Below are 16,239 nucleotides of genomic sequence, written 5' to 3'. Positions count from 1 at the left end.
GGCGCCGATGAAACGGGACCCAGTCTGACTGTCAATGTTGTGGTGATGCCTCATCAATATGAACCTATCAGTCCATGCCGCAACGCCGATACTAGGTAGAATTGCCAAGGATTCACATTGTTGCGCGAACACCTCGCGGCACATTACTGAAACAATTTAGTTACCGAGGACTACGGTAAAGTTAGAAACTTGATCTACACAGTACCTTGCCTGAAAGCGTCCCTCAGATACCGGTCAATATGACAAATAAGACAAAGTCATTTGTTTGAACATTCGGCGAAATTCCTTCCAGATGTGGCATGGGCTGACCTATCTTAATGCCCACAAGTCCTAGGCTTCTCGTTGTATTTCTATATGGATTACTTCCATGCTGTATAACTATCTACCTATTAGCTCTTGCAAATACTCAATGTGAGCAATACCGTTTGCTGCATCCTCTCTGCGAGTATAGTATCTCTGTCGAACTGTAATATTAATTAGCATATATATGTAGATTGTTAGTGGCTGGGATGGGGTAGGGGTACCAACAGATTAATTACTACGGAAATGACATGGCACGACTAGCAACCATTCCTCTTTGGGACTAGCCTAGGTACTTCTGTAATGGCCGTTGCAGGGTTAGTACGAATCTGCAGTCATCTCGAACCACATCTATTATAATCGCATCATTTTGCGCCGTCATACCGCTCCGGTTACAGTAGCTTGCCCACGGCGGCAGTCAACAACCCACGAGTGGTCGATCAAGCCAGACAATTTGTAAGCTCGTATGCGATCCATCATAATTTCGCAGTGAAGAATGGGTTTGTCAAAAACAAAGACCTTGCTGTACTTGGAGATTGCATCCCGAGTTATGGTCTGACAGCTAGCATGGAGGGATTCCAATTATAAAAATACTTTACCTCGCCAATTCCCGATCCCTTGTGTCGGTCATCTGTCCGTGCTGGAACTGGCACTGGCCTATCGATTGTCAGCGAACGCCAAGGTGCCGGGCAAGAACATTAGTGTAAGCGTCCAGGTCATCATGCACAGACACCAGGAGGCGGAACAATCGCCATCAGCTGTGCCATTTCTCGTTGCAGAGACAATGGATATTGGGAAGTGCTAAAGTTTCTTCGGTTTGCATCATTTGCCCTCAAAATTGCATACAATAAGATTGGACTCGAGTAAGTCGTTGACGACACTTGCAGACAAAAAGACGGTGACTTACCACACAGCTGAAGTGGACAAACTCGCCCGTCAGTCGACCTTCTATTCGAAGGATTGGTCACCATTAAACCATATTCCATTGGTGCTTAGAAACTCATATTGCTCGTCGTCCGAGGCAGGTGCAGGGTTCAATATGCGACGGCTCAATTCCTTATCACACACACACACACTATAACCCAACGCCGAGAGGTATACATCCAATACGCTACGCCGCAATCCCTTATCCCCCTCCTGGGATATACACAGCCTCTGCGATTGCTACGATCCTGTGGCGTTGCGCACTGTTCGCAAGGTTAATAGTGCACGGAGCACTGATTTCGAGTATAAGGATAAGGTTATCAGTCTGATTTAGGGCCAAGATGGCGCTTACAGTTCACCCAATCCTAACGCGCTATTTCCAAAGGCTCGCCGCAATTCATGCTGCTTGCTTACATTTCAATCAAAGAGAGCTGCTAAGACATATCAGAGGTCCAAGACAAAGTTACGAGATGGATTGTCAGCTAGACGCAAACCTTCCTAAATATGGGTCCAACAGCAGAAGGCCATGGCAGACTCTACTAGGAAATGTGGTTACTCGCGCGCCTGGGATGTGGCTAAGGAAAGAGATAACATTTTCGCGCTATGTTTCTGTCTCAAATGAAAGCTAGGTCTTTTCCCAGACAGACACGGACCAAGGTTTATCAGCTTGTGACCAGCTCGTGCGGAAGCCAAGAGTTGAGGCGAGAAGAGGTTGAGTGCCTGCTGCTTTATCACCCGATACAGCGTCTAGGTGATAAAGCGTCTCGATTCAAAATGCAGAAGGCGCAAAACTTGGCATGATGACACAAAAGTGATTTCTCCTTATCTCTGATGGGGAGATAATCGAAGGACGGTGTGGCAGCTTCCTTCAACCGATCCGATATATATAGGCAATCTCCTCTTCTATCGCCCTGAGTCCAGTGAACGTCTCGTCCAAGCGTTGTGGAGCGAATTTGCTAACTTCATTACACTCTAACGGTAAGCATTTTGATCAGAGTTTGGTACCAATATTCACATCCAGCCGACCTTATAGACTATCACGACACGCCATGAAAAATAGAACCTCTGACGACTATTCAGAGGACCGAATGGTGTCTCGCGTCAGTGTTGTTGATTCATTCGAAGAATCCAAGGAACTGAAGAAAGGAGTTAATATTGTCGAGAAGTCTATTGATGACAAGTCGAGAGTAATCTTTCGAATCAGGAACCAGAATCAGTTTCGTGAACAAGATATTTCTAACCTTGAGGATCCCGTCTCTGAGTTCATGTACGAGAAGGTCTCGACGATGACTCTTGAGGAAGGACTGCAAATATTAGCAGACGCAGTTGACTATCATGACGACGATGTCAACTTTCCTGCACAGACCATGGCAAAGATTACGGGACTGCTTGCAGGAGAAGGTCGCGACCAAGATCCCGAAAGCCATGATCTTGACGTCAAGATTGAGGCAGCCTTGATCAAATACCACTCTCCGTACCCTGAAGTGCGAGCCATCTGTGATCCATTCGATGACCCTACCATTCATGTTGAAACCATCCGCGCCTACGTTCTTGGAACGGTTTGGGTCTGTATCGGGTCCTTCGTCAACTCGTTTTTCAATCAGAGACAGCCGAGCTTGCGTATCCAGTCCACGGTTATCCAGCTGCTGCTCTACCCATGTGGCAAGGCTGCTGAACGGCTTCCGAACTTGTCTTTCACTTTCCGCGGAAAACGTTACTGCACGAACCCAGGACCTTGGACGCACAAGGAGCAAATGCTCGTGACAACCATGGTTAATATTGCTGCAGGAAGCTCGAATTTCATGGGCTACGTACTGACGATGAAACTGGACACGTTCTTTGGCATGAAGTATCTTAACTTCGGATTCATTTTCTTGATGAACTTTTCCACGTTGTTCTTCGGATTTGGTCTGGCTGGATTGTTGCGCAAGTGGGTCATTTATCCAGTCAAGGTATAACTCCAATGACAGATCTATCGTTTGAAAGACATTTGTACAGTTAACTAACTAGTTTCGAGGCGGTCTGGCCAACGATCTTACCAACCCTGGCATTGAATCGTGCCTTACTTTTGCCTGAGGTGAAATCCTCGGTCAATGGATGGACTATTACCAGGTACAAGTTTTTCTTCGTAATGCTCATTGCCTCGTTTTTCTACTTCTTCTTTCCGAATTATATTTTCAAGGTTCTCAGCACGTTCAACTGGATGACTTGGATTGCGCCGCGAAACACAAACCTGGCTGTTATTACCGGATCCTATCTCGGGCTTGGCTACAATCCGATCACTACCTTCGACTGGGCGGTCATCAACTATTCCAGTCCTCTCGTCGTGCCATTTTTCTCTCTGCTGAATCGATATCTTGGAATGTTTCTTAGCGGCATCCTCCTGTTAGCCTTGTATTGGACGAACTATAAATGGACTGGCTATCTGCCCATTAATTCGAACGATGTGTTCGACAGTATGGGTAAAGAATACAATATTTCCCGTGTGACGATGGCCGGTGGCAACCTGATAAATTTGGAGCATTACCGGAACTATTCCCCACCATATATGTCAGTTGGTAATCTGATTTCGAGCGGCGCCAGCTTCGCCATTTATACGCTCACCTTCACATATATTCTGCTAACTGAGCGTCGTATCATTTGGCAAGCGCTCAAGGGATTTTGGCAGCAAATCCGAAACCCCAAACGGCACAATCTGGCAACTTATGAGGATCCTATCTCGAGGATCATGGCAAAGTACCCCGAAGTCCCGGACTGGTGGTATGCTATCGTGTTTGTGATCGCGCTGGCATTCGGCATCGTTGGTGTGACCGTGTACCCCACCGACACCCCGGTTTGGAGTATCCTCGTAATAGTTGTGCTCAGCGTCTCAATGTTGGTGCCGACAGCTTTAATCTATGCCGTGACTGGTTACCAACTCGGAATGAATAATCTTGCGGTTATCGTCACTGGCTACATGGTTCCCGGTAATGCCATGGCAAACATGATATGTCGAGTCTATGGCTATAATATTGATGACCAGGCTGAGGACTTCATCAGCGACCTAAAAATGGGCCACTACTCTAAGTTGCCACCACGCGCTGTGTTCCGTGCTCAGATGCTAGCGACCTTCCTCCAGACGCTGGTGACCATCGGCACGACAGAGTTCCTCATCGCGTCGGTTTCGGACTTGTGCAGCGTGACGCAAATAGATCGATTTGTTTGTTCATTCCCAAGGTCACTATACGCGGACACGATCATGTTTGGACTTGTCGGTCCTGAACGCATGTTCAATTCTCTGTACCCGGCACTCAAGTACTGTTTCCTCATTGGCTTCGTCGTAGCTATCGTCTGTTGGCTCTTACGCGTTTACTTTCCCCGTTATTTGAAATACGTGCATCCAGTTCTCATCATCAGCGGAGTGAGCAGGTGGGGTGGGTCATACAATCTCTCATACTACACTCCGGGACTTTTCGCTGGATTCGCTTTCAGTTGGCACATCAAGCGGCATTACCTTGCCTGGTGGGTGAAGTACAATTACCTTCTGACGTCGGGTTTGTCAGCTGGAATAGCATTTAGTGGCATCGTTATCTTCTTGACTTTGCAGTATACGAAAGTTAAATTCAATTGGTGGGGCAATACGGTCATATCATCCGGCGTGGATTTTAAACGAGCCGCTGCTTTGTACGAGGTGCCGAAAGGTGGATTTGGTGTGAAAATCGGAGACTTTCAGTAAAGGGAGGACTTTAGGATGACACCGCAAGGATTACAGTGGAATATATTGCTTCACTCGCGGATGTAGTAACTATTAATAGGTGTTTAGAATTTTAACCGCCAACTCATGACGAATAAAATATTATCAATTGGTGTGGACTTGTCTAGAAGGCATGATGGACCCAATATGGATACGGATTGGATTGGCCGATTCATCAGAAACATAGTTCCTCTCGACTCGGACCCCAGAAACTGCCTACATGCGGCCATATTAATCTCCAAAAAGCCAATTATCAGGTGTACCCCTGTCTAAGCCAGGGTAGGCCTTAACCGCAGCTAACGTCTCACTGTGGACATTCATGTAGATCGTCTGTCACAGCTTGCATTGGTTCAACTCCCAATCAACTGCGAATAAGGGGCCCGACGCGTCTACGGCGGAAGAAAACTCGATCAGATTCCGTTGTCACTTAACAGAAGTGCAAGCACGCGGACTCACGCGGACTCGTACGTTGCCATTGCTAGCAGAACGTACTCCCACTATGGAATATTATTACCGGTTGAAAATTATAGGGAAGTGGCACAAGACCCAGAATGCTAACATTTTCCAAAGATGATTGTATGAAAAGATACAACGCAGCGGGCGTGTGTCCAAACCTAAAATCTAAATATTTAAAAATCAAATTTTAAATTTAACACTTGACCTCTAGACAAAACACAATTTTTGTTGGCCGTTTACGACGCCCCGTGATAATCTCGGCGCGTCGTCATTGACCGAACCAGAAGCGACAGTATACAGTTGACCTATTAGCACACCACAACCACCAGCTTATCTCCATGACCAGCAATATACTCTTTGTCCCGCAGAAACACGAAAGCGTCTGTTGATCTCTTGTCAGCACTCCGCTGTCACGGTAGGTCCTGAGTGAACAAGATCATGAATAGCCACGCCCGTTCAGGCCCCGGCCTTACACCACATCTTTTGGGAATTATGCTTGTTATCACGACCCCCAATGGCCCGCAATTCGTGTTTAATTATCCTCAGACCGCCAACGCGCCATCGTCACGACAAGTCAAAGGCAAGTCAGCAGCTTCCGCTTCGTCAGGCCTGGCGGGCAGTATTCGGTACAGGAAGCGCGAGGGCGACACATCGCCAGTGCCATATTCAACTCCATCGTCGCCTGCGTTGGGTGCGGTGCCGGCCGGGTCGTCAAGATTCTATAGATTTGACTCCCCGGACACGTCACCCCCTAGTTCGGCCTATTCGTCTTCGTCATATTCTTCATCGTCCTCAGACTCGGACGATGACAATCGGTGGTTTTCATCAAGCGCGGGATCAGAAGAGATAGTGGATTCAGACGATGACGACGCAGATATTGACAATGCATTGGACTTAGAAATTGACGTTGTGGAGCCCTTGGATGGTAACAGCTTACGCAGTCGCCAGGGTCGGTCATCATCGCCAAGGACAGGTGCCAGGAGTTTATCACAAATTCTAGCGCAGGGTTCTGGATCAGACGTTATCGCAGGTTTCGGAGCTGTGCCTAGTCACCAGGCTCGCCATGATCATAGGCAATCGCGAAGGCGAAGGAAGCAAGTTGCGGGGGGAGGTTTGCTTCGGTCTTCTCGGCCCAGAAGTCATACGCCTAGTGGTCACTCGTCTAATGGACGACGGACAAATTTGTCAAATTCACTCGTCCTAGAGGATTCTCCAGCACATCTACAAGCAAGTATGCCAGAGCCTGCAAAGTCGTTGGGTTCGTCGTCGCAACTGCAGCGCAGAGGTATATCACCCTATGCGGAAGCGGTTTTGTCCCCACGGCTTGCTGCGTTGTCGACCATAGATACCACTGCAGTTGCAAATAATACCAAGTTGGACGATATTGCGAGTGCTCTCCGTACGTCGAATGTAGCGCCATCATCACGAAGCGTGTCAAACACACGAGACGCAATTTCTCGGAGAAGGAGTCTTGACAGTCCCCATTCCCATTCCCATCACCATCATCACCACCAACGTCATCATCACCACCATGATAGTCGACGAAAAAGTAGTACTGATAACGTCATCCAAAATTCTAACGGGAGTGACAATGACGAACGCTCAGGGAGTGCCAACCTCAACAGCCATCCTTCGTCAGAAATCCATCAACCACCGTGGGAGCAGAGTTTTGGTTATGACGCTGACTTCTTAGCTGCATTACTTTGTCCGAGGCGAAGCATGTGCGACACAAAATTCGAGCTTACTGTTGGGGATCTTGCCTTCTTGGGTTTGCCGATGCATGCAAGGCTGGACGGGAAATGGAAGCGCAGTGCAGAGGATCGCGTACGGAAGTTGCGAAGAACGCAGGGTGGATCTGCTTCTGCGTCAGTTACAATAAAGTCCATAACATCTGACTCTGACAGATTTGATAGCGTGTTCGGATACGAAGAGGAAGGCGACGATGCAGACGAAGAATATTTCGATGATGACATGGAGGTAGAGAGTAGCACCAATGCATTGGAACGATCTTTACTGAGTTTCACGTTGGACTCCAATCAAGGCTCCGGTCACGAGAATGTGCAGGAGAATGGTGGAAGCGATGAGAAAAGCATGTCAATTTCGGCAGCCGGCGACGAAAGAAGTAGCCTAGCGAACAATATAAACAATATGTTTCACGCATTCCAAAGTCGCAGTGCGAACTATGCGGCTGCTGCAAGCGATAGCAATTACGAAGGGTTAATCGGTCGAAAAGCGGATGAGATTAGCGACAATTTCCCAAGTGACGATCAGGGTGATCCGTCTTCTTCAATCGAACCATCTTCGATTACTGGTTCGCGAGCGCCGTCAGTGATGCCATCGCCTTTGCTGGAAGCATCACTGCAGCCGCTTCGTAATAAGTCTGCTTCAAGTGATGAAAAGAGTTCTATGAATATGTTTCATGTGGTTTTTGCTATGAACCCGCCGGAACTGGAATACAATGTGCGCGTTGATGAAATGTATGACTACGTCGCGGCGCCACTCGCGGAGTGTCTGCGGTATGAGCAGCATAAGTCAAACTATGTCTGGAAGCAAGCACAGATGATGATTAGACTCCGGGAGAGTGCTGCCATGAGCGGTATGCCTCAGGAGGAACTCTGGGCACAAACGTTGACGAAATCCTCTCTCGCGCTCGCGCTGGCACAAATATTCCTTGCCATATCAACGTCGTCTATTGCGAAAGTTGTAATCAATGGAAGCATTCGATCTTTTCAGATTCCGATCCAGATGCATTCTGCAACGCTACCGTCCATATTGGAACCTGTCACAATTCCAGGATTTTATCTCACTACAGAAGACTACTCCGTTAGACTGGACAGCAATCTGGAAGATAGTCAACACAATCGACAGGGTGACATGCCCTTTCTGGAACATGCATTGCTATTGCTGGATGAGGCAGATAAGATTATCAACGAGCTCCAGACAGATCCACGGAGTCCAATGGCAAGATTCATTCGTTCTGTCTCTCCTACCGAATCGTATGTCGCCAGTGTATCATGGTTGCCAACTGGTGTACTGACCTTCGTAGGTTGTTGAAGGTATCAGCTAATACTGAGCTTTCATTCCGAGATGCCGAAAGCTATGCGAGACATTTAATCTACTGGCGACGTGCTCGGATTATTATTCCTGTACATAGACGAGGTATCTATATCGTGGCACCAACGGCGCCTCTATCTTGGTAAGTCTTATTGTTACTTACGAAAGTTATAGCTGGCTAACACTATCTAGTCTACGTACACATTCTAACATGTTTGCCAAGACATTCCCGTCATTGCCATCACTCCCTCGCATACTAGAAGAAATATCGTCTCACGAGCCGCGTCCATATGGCACCCTCATTCCGTCACACAGTATGCGTGAAACTTACCTTGAGGCGCTAGCATGGCTGTTGCGATTGGGCTACTTAGCACAGCTGCGTACCTTTATTTGGCTCCGTATTTCCAAGACGATCAAGCAGTCAGTAGCTAATGACGAACGGTTACGAAAAGTGCTTGAAAGTAGCAGGGGAGAATATGATCATGACGAGGACGAAGAAGATGATGATGATAGGTACGATATTGTTTTGTCCGATACAGTTTTGATATCTCATCGCCAGGGCGAAAACGCAGCGACCTCACTAAATCAGCTTTTCGCAAAAGAAAACCAATTAGAGGATACGATTATTCTCGAGCCTGACCGCGCGAATGTACTTGAACGCAAGTGGATGGACAAGATCGTCGCAGGGCAGAATGAAGGTATAGTCGAGCTATTTTGGAAAGTGGCCAAATATATGAATGGTAAAGTCGCTTTTGAGGATGTTCCCGGCAAAGAAGGGATTGAGCGAAGAGACGTGAGAAATTTACTGGCAATTGTAAAAGAGCATATCATCATTTCCAGGCATTGGTAACGCTGCGTGGTTGATTTATTTATGTATTGGAGTATTGCGAATATCTTAATTATATGTAAATATGGTAACTTTGTATGCTGTTCGGGGATTGTTTTGTATAAATTTGGGGTTGGATGGATCAATGTAAGTTATTGGGATTAGTACAACGGACTGAAGAACGAGATGTTGCGGCGTAGGGTCGCACATCAGGGTTTGGAAAGACGTTTCCACAAGCGATATGTAGATCAGAGGGTTGACATCTCCGAACGAATATTCATGTTCGCCTTGTGTAAGAATTACAATCTTGAGATCACTTGCAATGATATTAGGAAAATTTGCCATTGAAAATGACACACAACAAGGAATCCAGGGAAGCACGCCATGAAGTAGCTGTCTCAGGTCATGCACAGGGGCCAACTTCACTTCACCCACTTCGACTGGTTACAGAACGAGATTTATTACGTAAACATCATCGACTTTTGAGGTACAACGATGAAGACGACGTTGAGCTCAACGACTATTGTACGGCAAGCGGTGAAAGTAAGGAATATGTAGAGGAATCTGGACAACGACGCAGCGATAGAACGGACAGAGCAGACGAATATGGCAAAAAGATAGCGAGGGCATATTATAAGAGATTGGTCAAGGACTTTCCACTACTTGACTTGTCGAGATACAAGGAGGGTATGGTTGCTCTGCGATGGAGAACGATGGCGGAGTTTGGCAAGAATAAGGGCGGACCGCAAGGCATTTGCGCTGAAATTTCATGTGAAGTACAGGACAAAGACTACACACCAAATGCGGAGGACGATTGTGATTATGATTCTAAGCAGTCAAGATGTCTCCTAGAAAAGCGCCAAGTTCTATTTAACTATTTGGAAGATTCTGCCGATGGGACGCGTCAAGAGCAGAAGGCGATTATGGTGTCATGCTGGCTCTGTCCTCGCCATGGGCACAGACTTGATAAGTCTCATGAATACAAGAAAGCGCTACGTGATGCAGGTTCTTCTGGTCTCAGCAGTGAGTCAAAGGAGATAAGGCGCCGTAGAAATGTCAGACATGGTCGTCATGGACATCATTCTCACATCCATCGACATAGGAGAAGGTCAGACTCGCCTGCGCATTCTAATTATGGCGAACGATCGCAACGAAGTTCGTACGATGATGAGCAAGATAGGACTCTCGTTGGGAGTGACTGATACTAACATAATGTCTTCATATTCGTCTTGGGTTTTGTATCATTCCTCTTTGTCTGGAATGGAGTACAGGTCAGCTGCATTCTGTAGTGTATTATATTAGGCTATGACGGCATTTAAAATAATGGGTTTATTATTCAATGAAGAAATGATCAACTATAGTACAAAATCCCAAGTAGCCTGTATGCGTATCTATGTACAAGTAACAGTGATCCTACGGTATTTTAGCTCCCTCTGTATATCGAAAGAGACGTCAAATACTATTTCGTGTCAGCACTAGACTCTGCTGCATGTTCGCTCTCAATTGGTGCAGCTTGATCAATTGCAACTTCAGAAGCTTCTTTCACAGGAAGCGTGTCTCCACTTGTATTCTGGTCCTTCGAGGAGAAAAGTTCTGATGGGTGAACAAGATAATACCCGAATGATTTACTTGCTTGTGCGTCTGGTACGCTGACGTCAGTCGAAACTAATGGGGACTGTACTGGCTTGATAACTGTTTCTGTTGCGACCGAAGGAGGAGCTGGAGGTTTTATTGGAGTCGCAGCACCTTGTGTGTGTCCTTCGCTGGCAGGGTGCTTATCAGCTAGTACGATGAGGCCTTCTCGAATTAATCTCTCGCGCTCCTCTCTAATCCAAATGTTAGATACTACTAATAGCTGTTAGGCTCGATATTGATTACCGAAATATGGGATCAAAGAATGCAAATCCTGCGAAAGCGTTAATTATTGTCCCACCTACGCCTGATTTTGGTCGTTCCTCTTTTTGACACACTTACCGCTATATACGCCAGCCATGCCAGCCACGATCGGTGGCATTATCCGTAAAAGTAGTCGTCTAGACATGTTACTATAAATAAACCAAACGAGCTGAATCTTGTAAATGACACGGAGAGTTTTTGATTGACTGCGAGGACGCGGTAGTTTGGTTAAGGTTATTAAGGTTTATGGATTTGACGTGACCGGACCGAATATATCCCAACCCTGTAAGCTGCAGCTAGAACCGCGGTGACCGGAGGGCCGTAATTCGCCGTCCACCTCACATGCCAGGTACAAAAACGACAAGAAAGTGTTCAAGATTAAGCACCGATCTCGCAGAAAGTGTTGCCAGGAGAGCATTGTGGTACATCATAAGCACTGGTCCCGCACCAGTGGGAAGTATGCGTTTCTTCGCAAAATGAAGAGCGCTGAAAACACTCGCATATGACCTAAAGTACGACAGCAGACTCGTGTACCAAAGGACTACTGGTCACTACTACCTTTGCGTACCAATGCCTTTGCAGGTTCTTGAAGAGCTGTCTTCCGGTCGACTGATATCTCTGGACCCAGGAGTGCGAACATTCCTAACAGGCTATACACCAGACGGCGAAGTGGTTGAGCTCGGCAAAATGACATTGGCCATATATATAGGCTTTGTCACTGGCTAGACGAGCTGCACAGCAAATATTCCGCGAAAGATATCACGCGCGCAAAGAGGTGGCGCATGAAAAAGGCGGCAGGGAAACTAAGACGGCGGATACAAAGCGTAGTCAGCGATATGCACTGTCGCATTGCAAAAGTATTTGTGCTCGACGTTCAACCTTGTCGTCCTACCTAGCTTCCCAGTTCAACAAATGGTGACACGCAAAGGTGGACAGCGACGGATCAAGTCAAAGACGGCACGAGTTATTGCCACTTGGTCACATTACAAATTCCAACAACGACTTCTCGACAAAGCACGAGAATATAAATCGTGCAAAGTCGTTTTGGTCTCTGAAGAATGCGGAACATGCGGAAAACTCAACGACGTTAGGGGTAGTAAAAAGTACGCCTGCAAAGAATGTCGGTTTGAGTGCGACCGCGATGTCAATGGTGCACGAAATATTCTGGTGCGTTGCATGACAGTAGATCGGACAGTAGACAAATATCTACCCAGGAACGACGATCGTGTAGATGGTCCATACTGCAATCCACCGGCACTTTGAGAGCCGTCACACTTTTACTTGGTAATTGTTGTGGCGCGCGTTGAGGCTCGCTTCCTTCTCGGGTTTTCCCCGAGTTGCATGACCCTAGTCTAACAATGAGCGCCTGTTTGAGTTATTGTTGTCACAGGTTGACAATTGGCATTGACATTGCTATCCATTGACTGATTCCCAAGAGCATACGTATGGAACTACATTGAAAACCACAGCGCTACGTCCGTGTAAATGTAGCGGACCCTCCGCCACAGGTTCTAATTGGAGAGCCATCTATCCTTCATTTCAAGGAATCCTATCATAGTGTACAATCCTACAGCTTCTACACCGAGACAGTCGCTATCCAGCGAATTTCCGGTATAGCACTCTTCCTTTCTGATTAATCCCCGGTAGGAGAGGAATTAATATAGAAAGAGCACATGATCCTCTAATAGTTGTTAGGCAAAGCTACGTTATTGACAGTATATTGCCAATTACATACCGTAACATAATCGAATACTATAGTGCCTTCATTCCCGAACCGCTCCAATGACCCATCCGAGAGTCTTTTTAGTTTTGCTTCCATTTTCATTCCTATGAAAACGTGATCCAATACCTTTTGTTCCAAGTGCAGAATAAGTTTCTCATTCTCTGGAAACGGACAATCATCCGGCGCTGACTCATCCTCCAGTACATGCCACCACGGAATTACAACCATCTCACCCAAGGCATTCTCATTTTTTTCATGCGGTAAGTGAATTTCGACAACTTCTACCGGTAAAGAATACTCATCTACATAGCACAGTGAGCCTACTCGCTCTAATAGCTGATCACAATATAAGACTTTAGAGACTGTTTTCCTTGCTTCATATTCTGTCATGCTAAAATCATACGCAGATTGGACAGGGATTTCCTCCCATGGTTCGTCAGTTGTCGGATTCATGCGTTCCTCGAACTGCTTGTCTTCAGTCCACTCAATCTGTTGATCAAATTCAACTTTCGGAGCAGTCTGTTGCCATCTTTCAAAGCTCTCCTGAATCGGCGCGATAGGAATGTCCTTGATTGTTGTTTCGTTCCTGTCTGATCTGTAATCGCTGTCATTCTCATGAGAGCCTTCCGTGACATTTTCGACCTGCACTATTCCAGCGCTACGGCTCTGATCGACTTTCGCAGCATTGACGCCATCTCCATCATCAGGAAGATTCGCCAGATCAGAATCATCTAGCTCAGTTTTAAATTGAAACTCGATCTCCGGCTCTTTCGGGTTCACCACAATCTTACTCTCGTCTGTAAGTTCTTGACACAAACTCTTTTCAGTGAGTTTTGCCATCTCCGCGGGAATATTAATTGGAACAGCATCACCTGTACCACTCGCCATATCGTATACGACTTCAGAATCTAACGATGGATCATAGATAGGCTTTGGAAGTGACGGATTATTATGACCGAATTCTCCGCCCAGCAAGAAGGAAACAGCAGTGTTAAACTGGCCAGGGAGAACATTACTAAGTTTGGCAGCCGCGGAGAGTTCTCTCCGAGACACTTTGGCGATATATAGCGTGTCAATTAATGCAGGAGTAAACTCCGGACAAACTTCGTGAAAGAGAAGCTAAAATATGGTAAGCAATAATCGAGCCTCAATGATACGAAACAAGCTCTTACATAACGGAGAAAGTTCTCAACAACCGTTATCGCCTCTTGCAATGGGCCCTCTTTGGTTAAGAAAAGTTCGAACGGGATATGATGAGCAAAGAACTTCCTGCTGCGCAGAGTCCAATCTTCGGCATCCAGCACTTCGTCGTATCCACCAACACCATTCTTCTGCAGACTCTGGCCATCATCGTCGTTGCCATCTTCATCATCTGACTCTACTTCGCCCGCAACCTTCTCATTCTCTGCCTTGGGCTTGTAAATTTTTCCGAAACTAAGATAGACCTGGAAAATCCTTGCTCGGTGCTTATCAAGGAAGCGCTTCTTCTTGTATCGCACTAAACAAGCATCAACCCTCTCTCTGAAGCTATGCTTAGCCGGATCATATTCTTTCCGCTCCTCAGCCCACTCTTCTGGACGCACTGGATTATCCGCGTAGTACTCTTCAAATCCCGTACCAATTGCCAGAGCCTTTTGAGATTTGCTCTTCTTTTTTCTGGGTTTCTTCTTTTTTTTTGCTGGAGCAGGACCCATCTCAGGCGCTGTTGCCGTTCCATCAGGCAATAGCTCTTCGTCATTCTCTCCACCATCAGGTGTCGCGGTCCCGGATCTACTTTCTGCCAGAGGCGATTCAACTGTGATGTTCTGCGATGGCGTACGGATTCCACTTCGATCTGCCATGGCCTGAGCAGCGCTTTCAGCCAACTTTCGGAGATCATGCTCTTCCATTATGATTGCTGGTAGATCAATAGAAATGAACTGTGGTCAATGTGAGCAGGCTGCAAAACATCCTTCGTTTGATTTCTCGGCAAGTAATCGAGATCTGATTTGCAAGTAACCTCTTTTCGTATAAAGCCAGATGTAGTAACTAAAAGTACCAAAAAGGGGATGAAGCACATTTGACAAATTCCATGCACCCCCTAGCACTCGACTCTTCGAAGTTTGATAGATTTGAGCCGCACCAACAAGTGTGACTGAGATGGTCTTTACTACTACAGGTGCATATTTCACGCTTAATACGGCAATGAGTGCTCCACTTGCAATTAACATCTCCGCGGCTGTGTCATTTGATAATAAGGTCGCAGGTCACGATGGTGTCTTGCAAGATCCGAGTGGTGCGGTGGTCATCAAGCCTGCCGCAGAATTAGAAATCGAGTTTTACGAGTCTTTAATACTACACCCTTCAGTTGCATCGGTCGTTCCTAAATTTTATGGAGTGCTAGAATTGAACGAACAAAGTGCGATTACGGATGCTTCCGGCGAGGTGCACAGGACTACAGGCGCGGAGCGTGCAATTGCTCTTGAGAATGTTGCGGCAGGATTTTCCAAGCCGTCAGTTATCGACGTTAAATTAGGACGACAGCTATGGGACGAACAAGCCTCTATAGAAAAGAGAAAAAGATTGGATGATGTAGCTGCTAAAACCACTAGTGGTTCACTTTGTATGCGAATTGCGGGCATGAAGACTTGGGATCAAGACCAAGAAGACTACGTCGTGTACGACAAATACTATGGGCGGAGTTTCGATATTAAAACCGTTAAAGAAGGGATTGACACATTTATTGTTAAAGCACTAGGTACAGATCGGCGAAAGGAAGTTATTCGGAGACTTATCACAGGGATTTCTCAGATTGCAGAAGCTCTTGAGAAAGAAGAATCTCGAATGTATTCTGCCAGTATCCTGGCAGTCTACGAGAGCGATCCGACAGCAATTGACGAGGCTCTTAAGGAAGAACGAGAGCGACCAGAGAAAAGCCATGACAGCTACGATGAATCGGAAGAAGAATTTGATGAGATGGTTAGCGAAACTGTCGAAATCGACGGGCAGATTGTTGAACAGGTCTCGATGTTCTCAGCACGGGAGATAGTAGTAGGCGAAGACGAGGACGACGACGAGAAATCTGTTTGCCGTGTCAAACTGATTGACTTTGCGCATGCCACATGGACGCCAGGGGAAGGAATGGATATGAACGCATTAGAAGGGGTTTATAATTTAAGAAGGCTGTTCGAGGAGTTGCTGTCCGAGCTATAGAATCGTGCTCTAGGATAACGATAGACAAGTTATATGACACAAGGCATATAATAATAACCTACTACCGTCTACAAATATTTTGTTCGTGACAAATCACGGGTCGTGTGCATGAGTGATTACATATGTTTGCTTTAG

At 46.5% G+C, this 16,239-nt stretch overlaps 6 protein-coding genes across 6 annotated transcripts; 4 read left to right on the top strand and 2 right to left on the bottom strand.

The window, feature by feature from the left end:
* The first annotated feature begins 2,036 nt into the window (after window positions 1-2,036).
* Window positions 2,037-4,981, top strand: V1508DRAFT_45941 (OPT oligopeptide transporter protein-domain-containing protein). Its single transcript, XM_066942744.1, has 3 exons — window positions 2,037-2,202; window positions 2,258-3,176; window positions 3,242-4,981. The coding sequence occupies exons 2-3, from the start codon at window positions 2,274-2,276 to the stop codon at window positions 4,937-4,939; spliced, it is 2,601 nt and encodes an 866-aa protein (XP_066797012.1). The 5' UTR covers window positions 2,037-2,202; window positions 2,258-2,273; the 3' UTR covers window positions 4,940-4,981.
* A 656-nt stretch (window positions 4,982-5,637) lies between these two features.
* V1508DRAFT_438224 (nitrogen permease regulator of amino acid transport activity 3-domain-containing protein) lies at window positions 5,638-9,531 on the top strand. The gene is made up of 3 exons (XM_066942168.1): window positions 5,638-8,409; window positions 8,460-8,609; window positions 8,660-9,531. Exons 1-3 carry the CDS (start codon window positions 5,852-5,854, stop codon window positions 9,315-9,317), a joined length of 3,366 nt encoding a protein of 1,121 aa, XP_066797011.1. The 5' UTR covers window positions 5,638-5,851; the 3' UTR covers window positions 9,318-9,531.
* A 112-nt stretch (window positions 9,532-9,643) lies between these two features.
* V1508DRAFT_396242 (uncharacterized protein) lies at window positions 9,644-10,495 on the top strand (the record flags this gene model as incomplete). Its single annotated transcript, XM_066938090.1, has 1 exon — window positions 9,644-10,495. One exon carries the CDS (start codon window positions 9,644-9,646, stop codon window positions 10,493-10,495), a length of 852 nt encoding a protein of 283 aa, XP_066797010.1.
* Window positions 10,496-10,752: 257 nt separating this feature from the next.
* On the bottom strand, window positions 10,753-11,334 carry V1508DRAFT_396241 (uncharacterized protein; the record flags this gene model as incomplete). Its single annotated transcript, XM_066938089.1, has 3 exons — window positions 10,753-11,119; window positions 11,172-11,199; window positions 11,268-11,334. 3 exons carry the CDS (start codon window positions 11,332-11,334, stop codon window positions 10,753-10,755), a joined length of 462 nt encoding a protein of 153 aa, XP_066797009.1.
* Window positions 11,335-12,566: 1,232 nt separating this feature from the next.
* V1508DRAFT_413616 (Argonaute siRNA chaperone complex subunit Arb1-domain-containing protein) lies at window positions 12,567-14,978 on the bottom strand. The gene is made up of 3 exons (XM_066939811.1): window positions 14,085-14,978; window positions 12,925-14,031; window positions 12,567-12,870 (listed from the first exon to the last, which is right to left on the bottom strand). Exons 1-3 carry the CDS (start codon window positions 14,799-14,801, stop codon window positions 12,823-12,825), a joined length of 1,872 nt encoding a protein of 623 aa, XP_066797008.1. The 5' UTR covers window positions 14,802-14,978; the 3' UTR covers window positions 12,567-12,822.
* Window positions 14,979-15,063: 85 nt separating this feature from the next.
* V1508DRAFT_413614 (inositol polyphosphate kinase-domain-containing protein) lies at window positions 15,064-16,217 on the top strand. The gene has a single exon (XM_066939810.1). The coding sequence runs from the start codon at window positions 15,097-15,099 to the stop codon at window positions 16,102-16,104; it is 1,008 nt and encodes a 335-aa protein (XP_066797007.1). The 5' UTR covers window positions 15,064-15,096; the 3' UTR covers window positions 16,105-16,217.
* Window positions 16,218-16,239: the final 22 nt, after the last annotated feature.

This window comes from Lipomyces doorenjongii, assembly GCF_038497915.1.
Source record: "Lipomyces doorenjongii strain NRRL Y-27504 unplaced genomic scaffold V1508scaffold_13, whole genome shotgun sequence".
NCBI classification, from domain to species: Eukaryota; Fungi; Ascomycota; class Lipomycetes; order Lipomycetales; family Lipomycetaceae; genus Lipomyces; species Lipomyces doorenjongii.
Note: the sequence above shows the minus strand (reverse complement) of the source record. Positions and strands in the feature narration are given on the sequence as shown.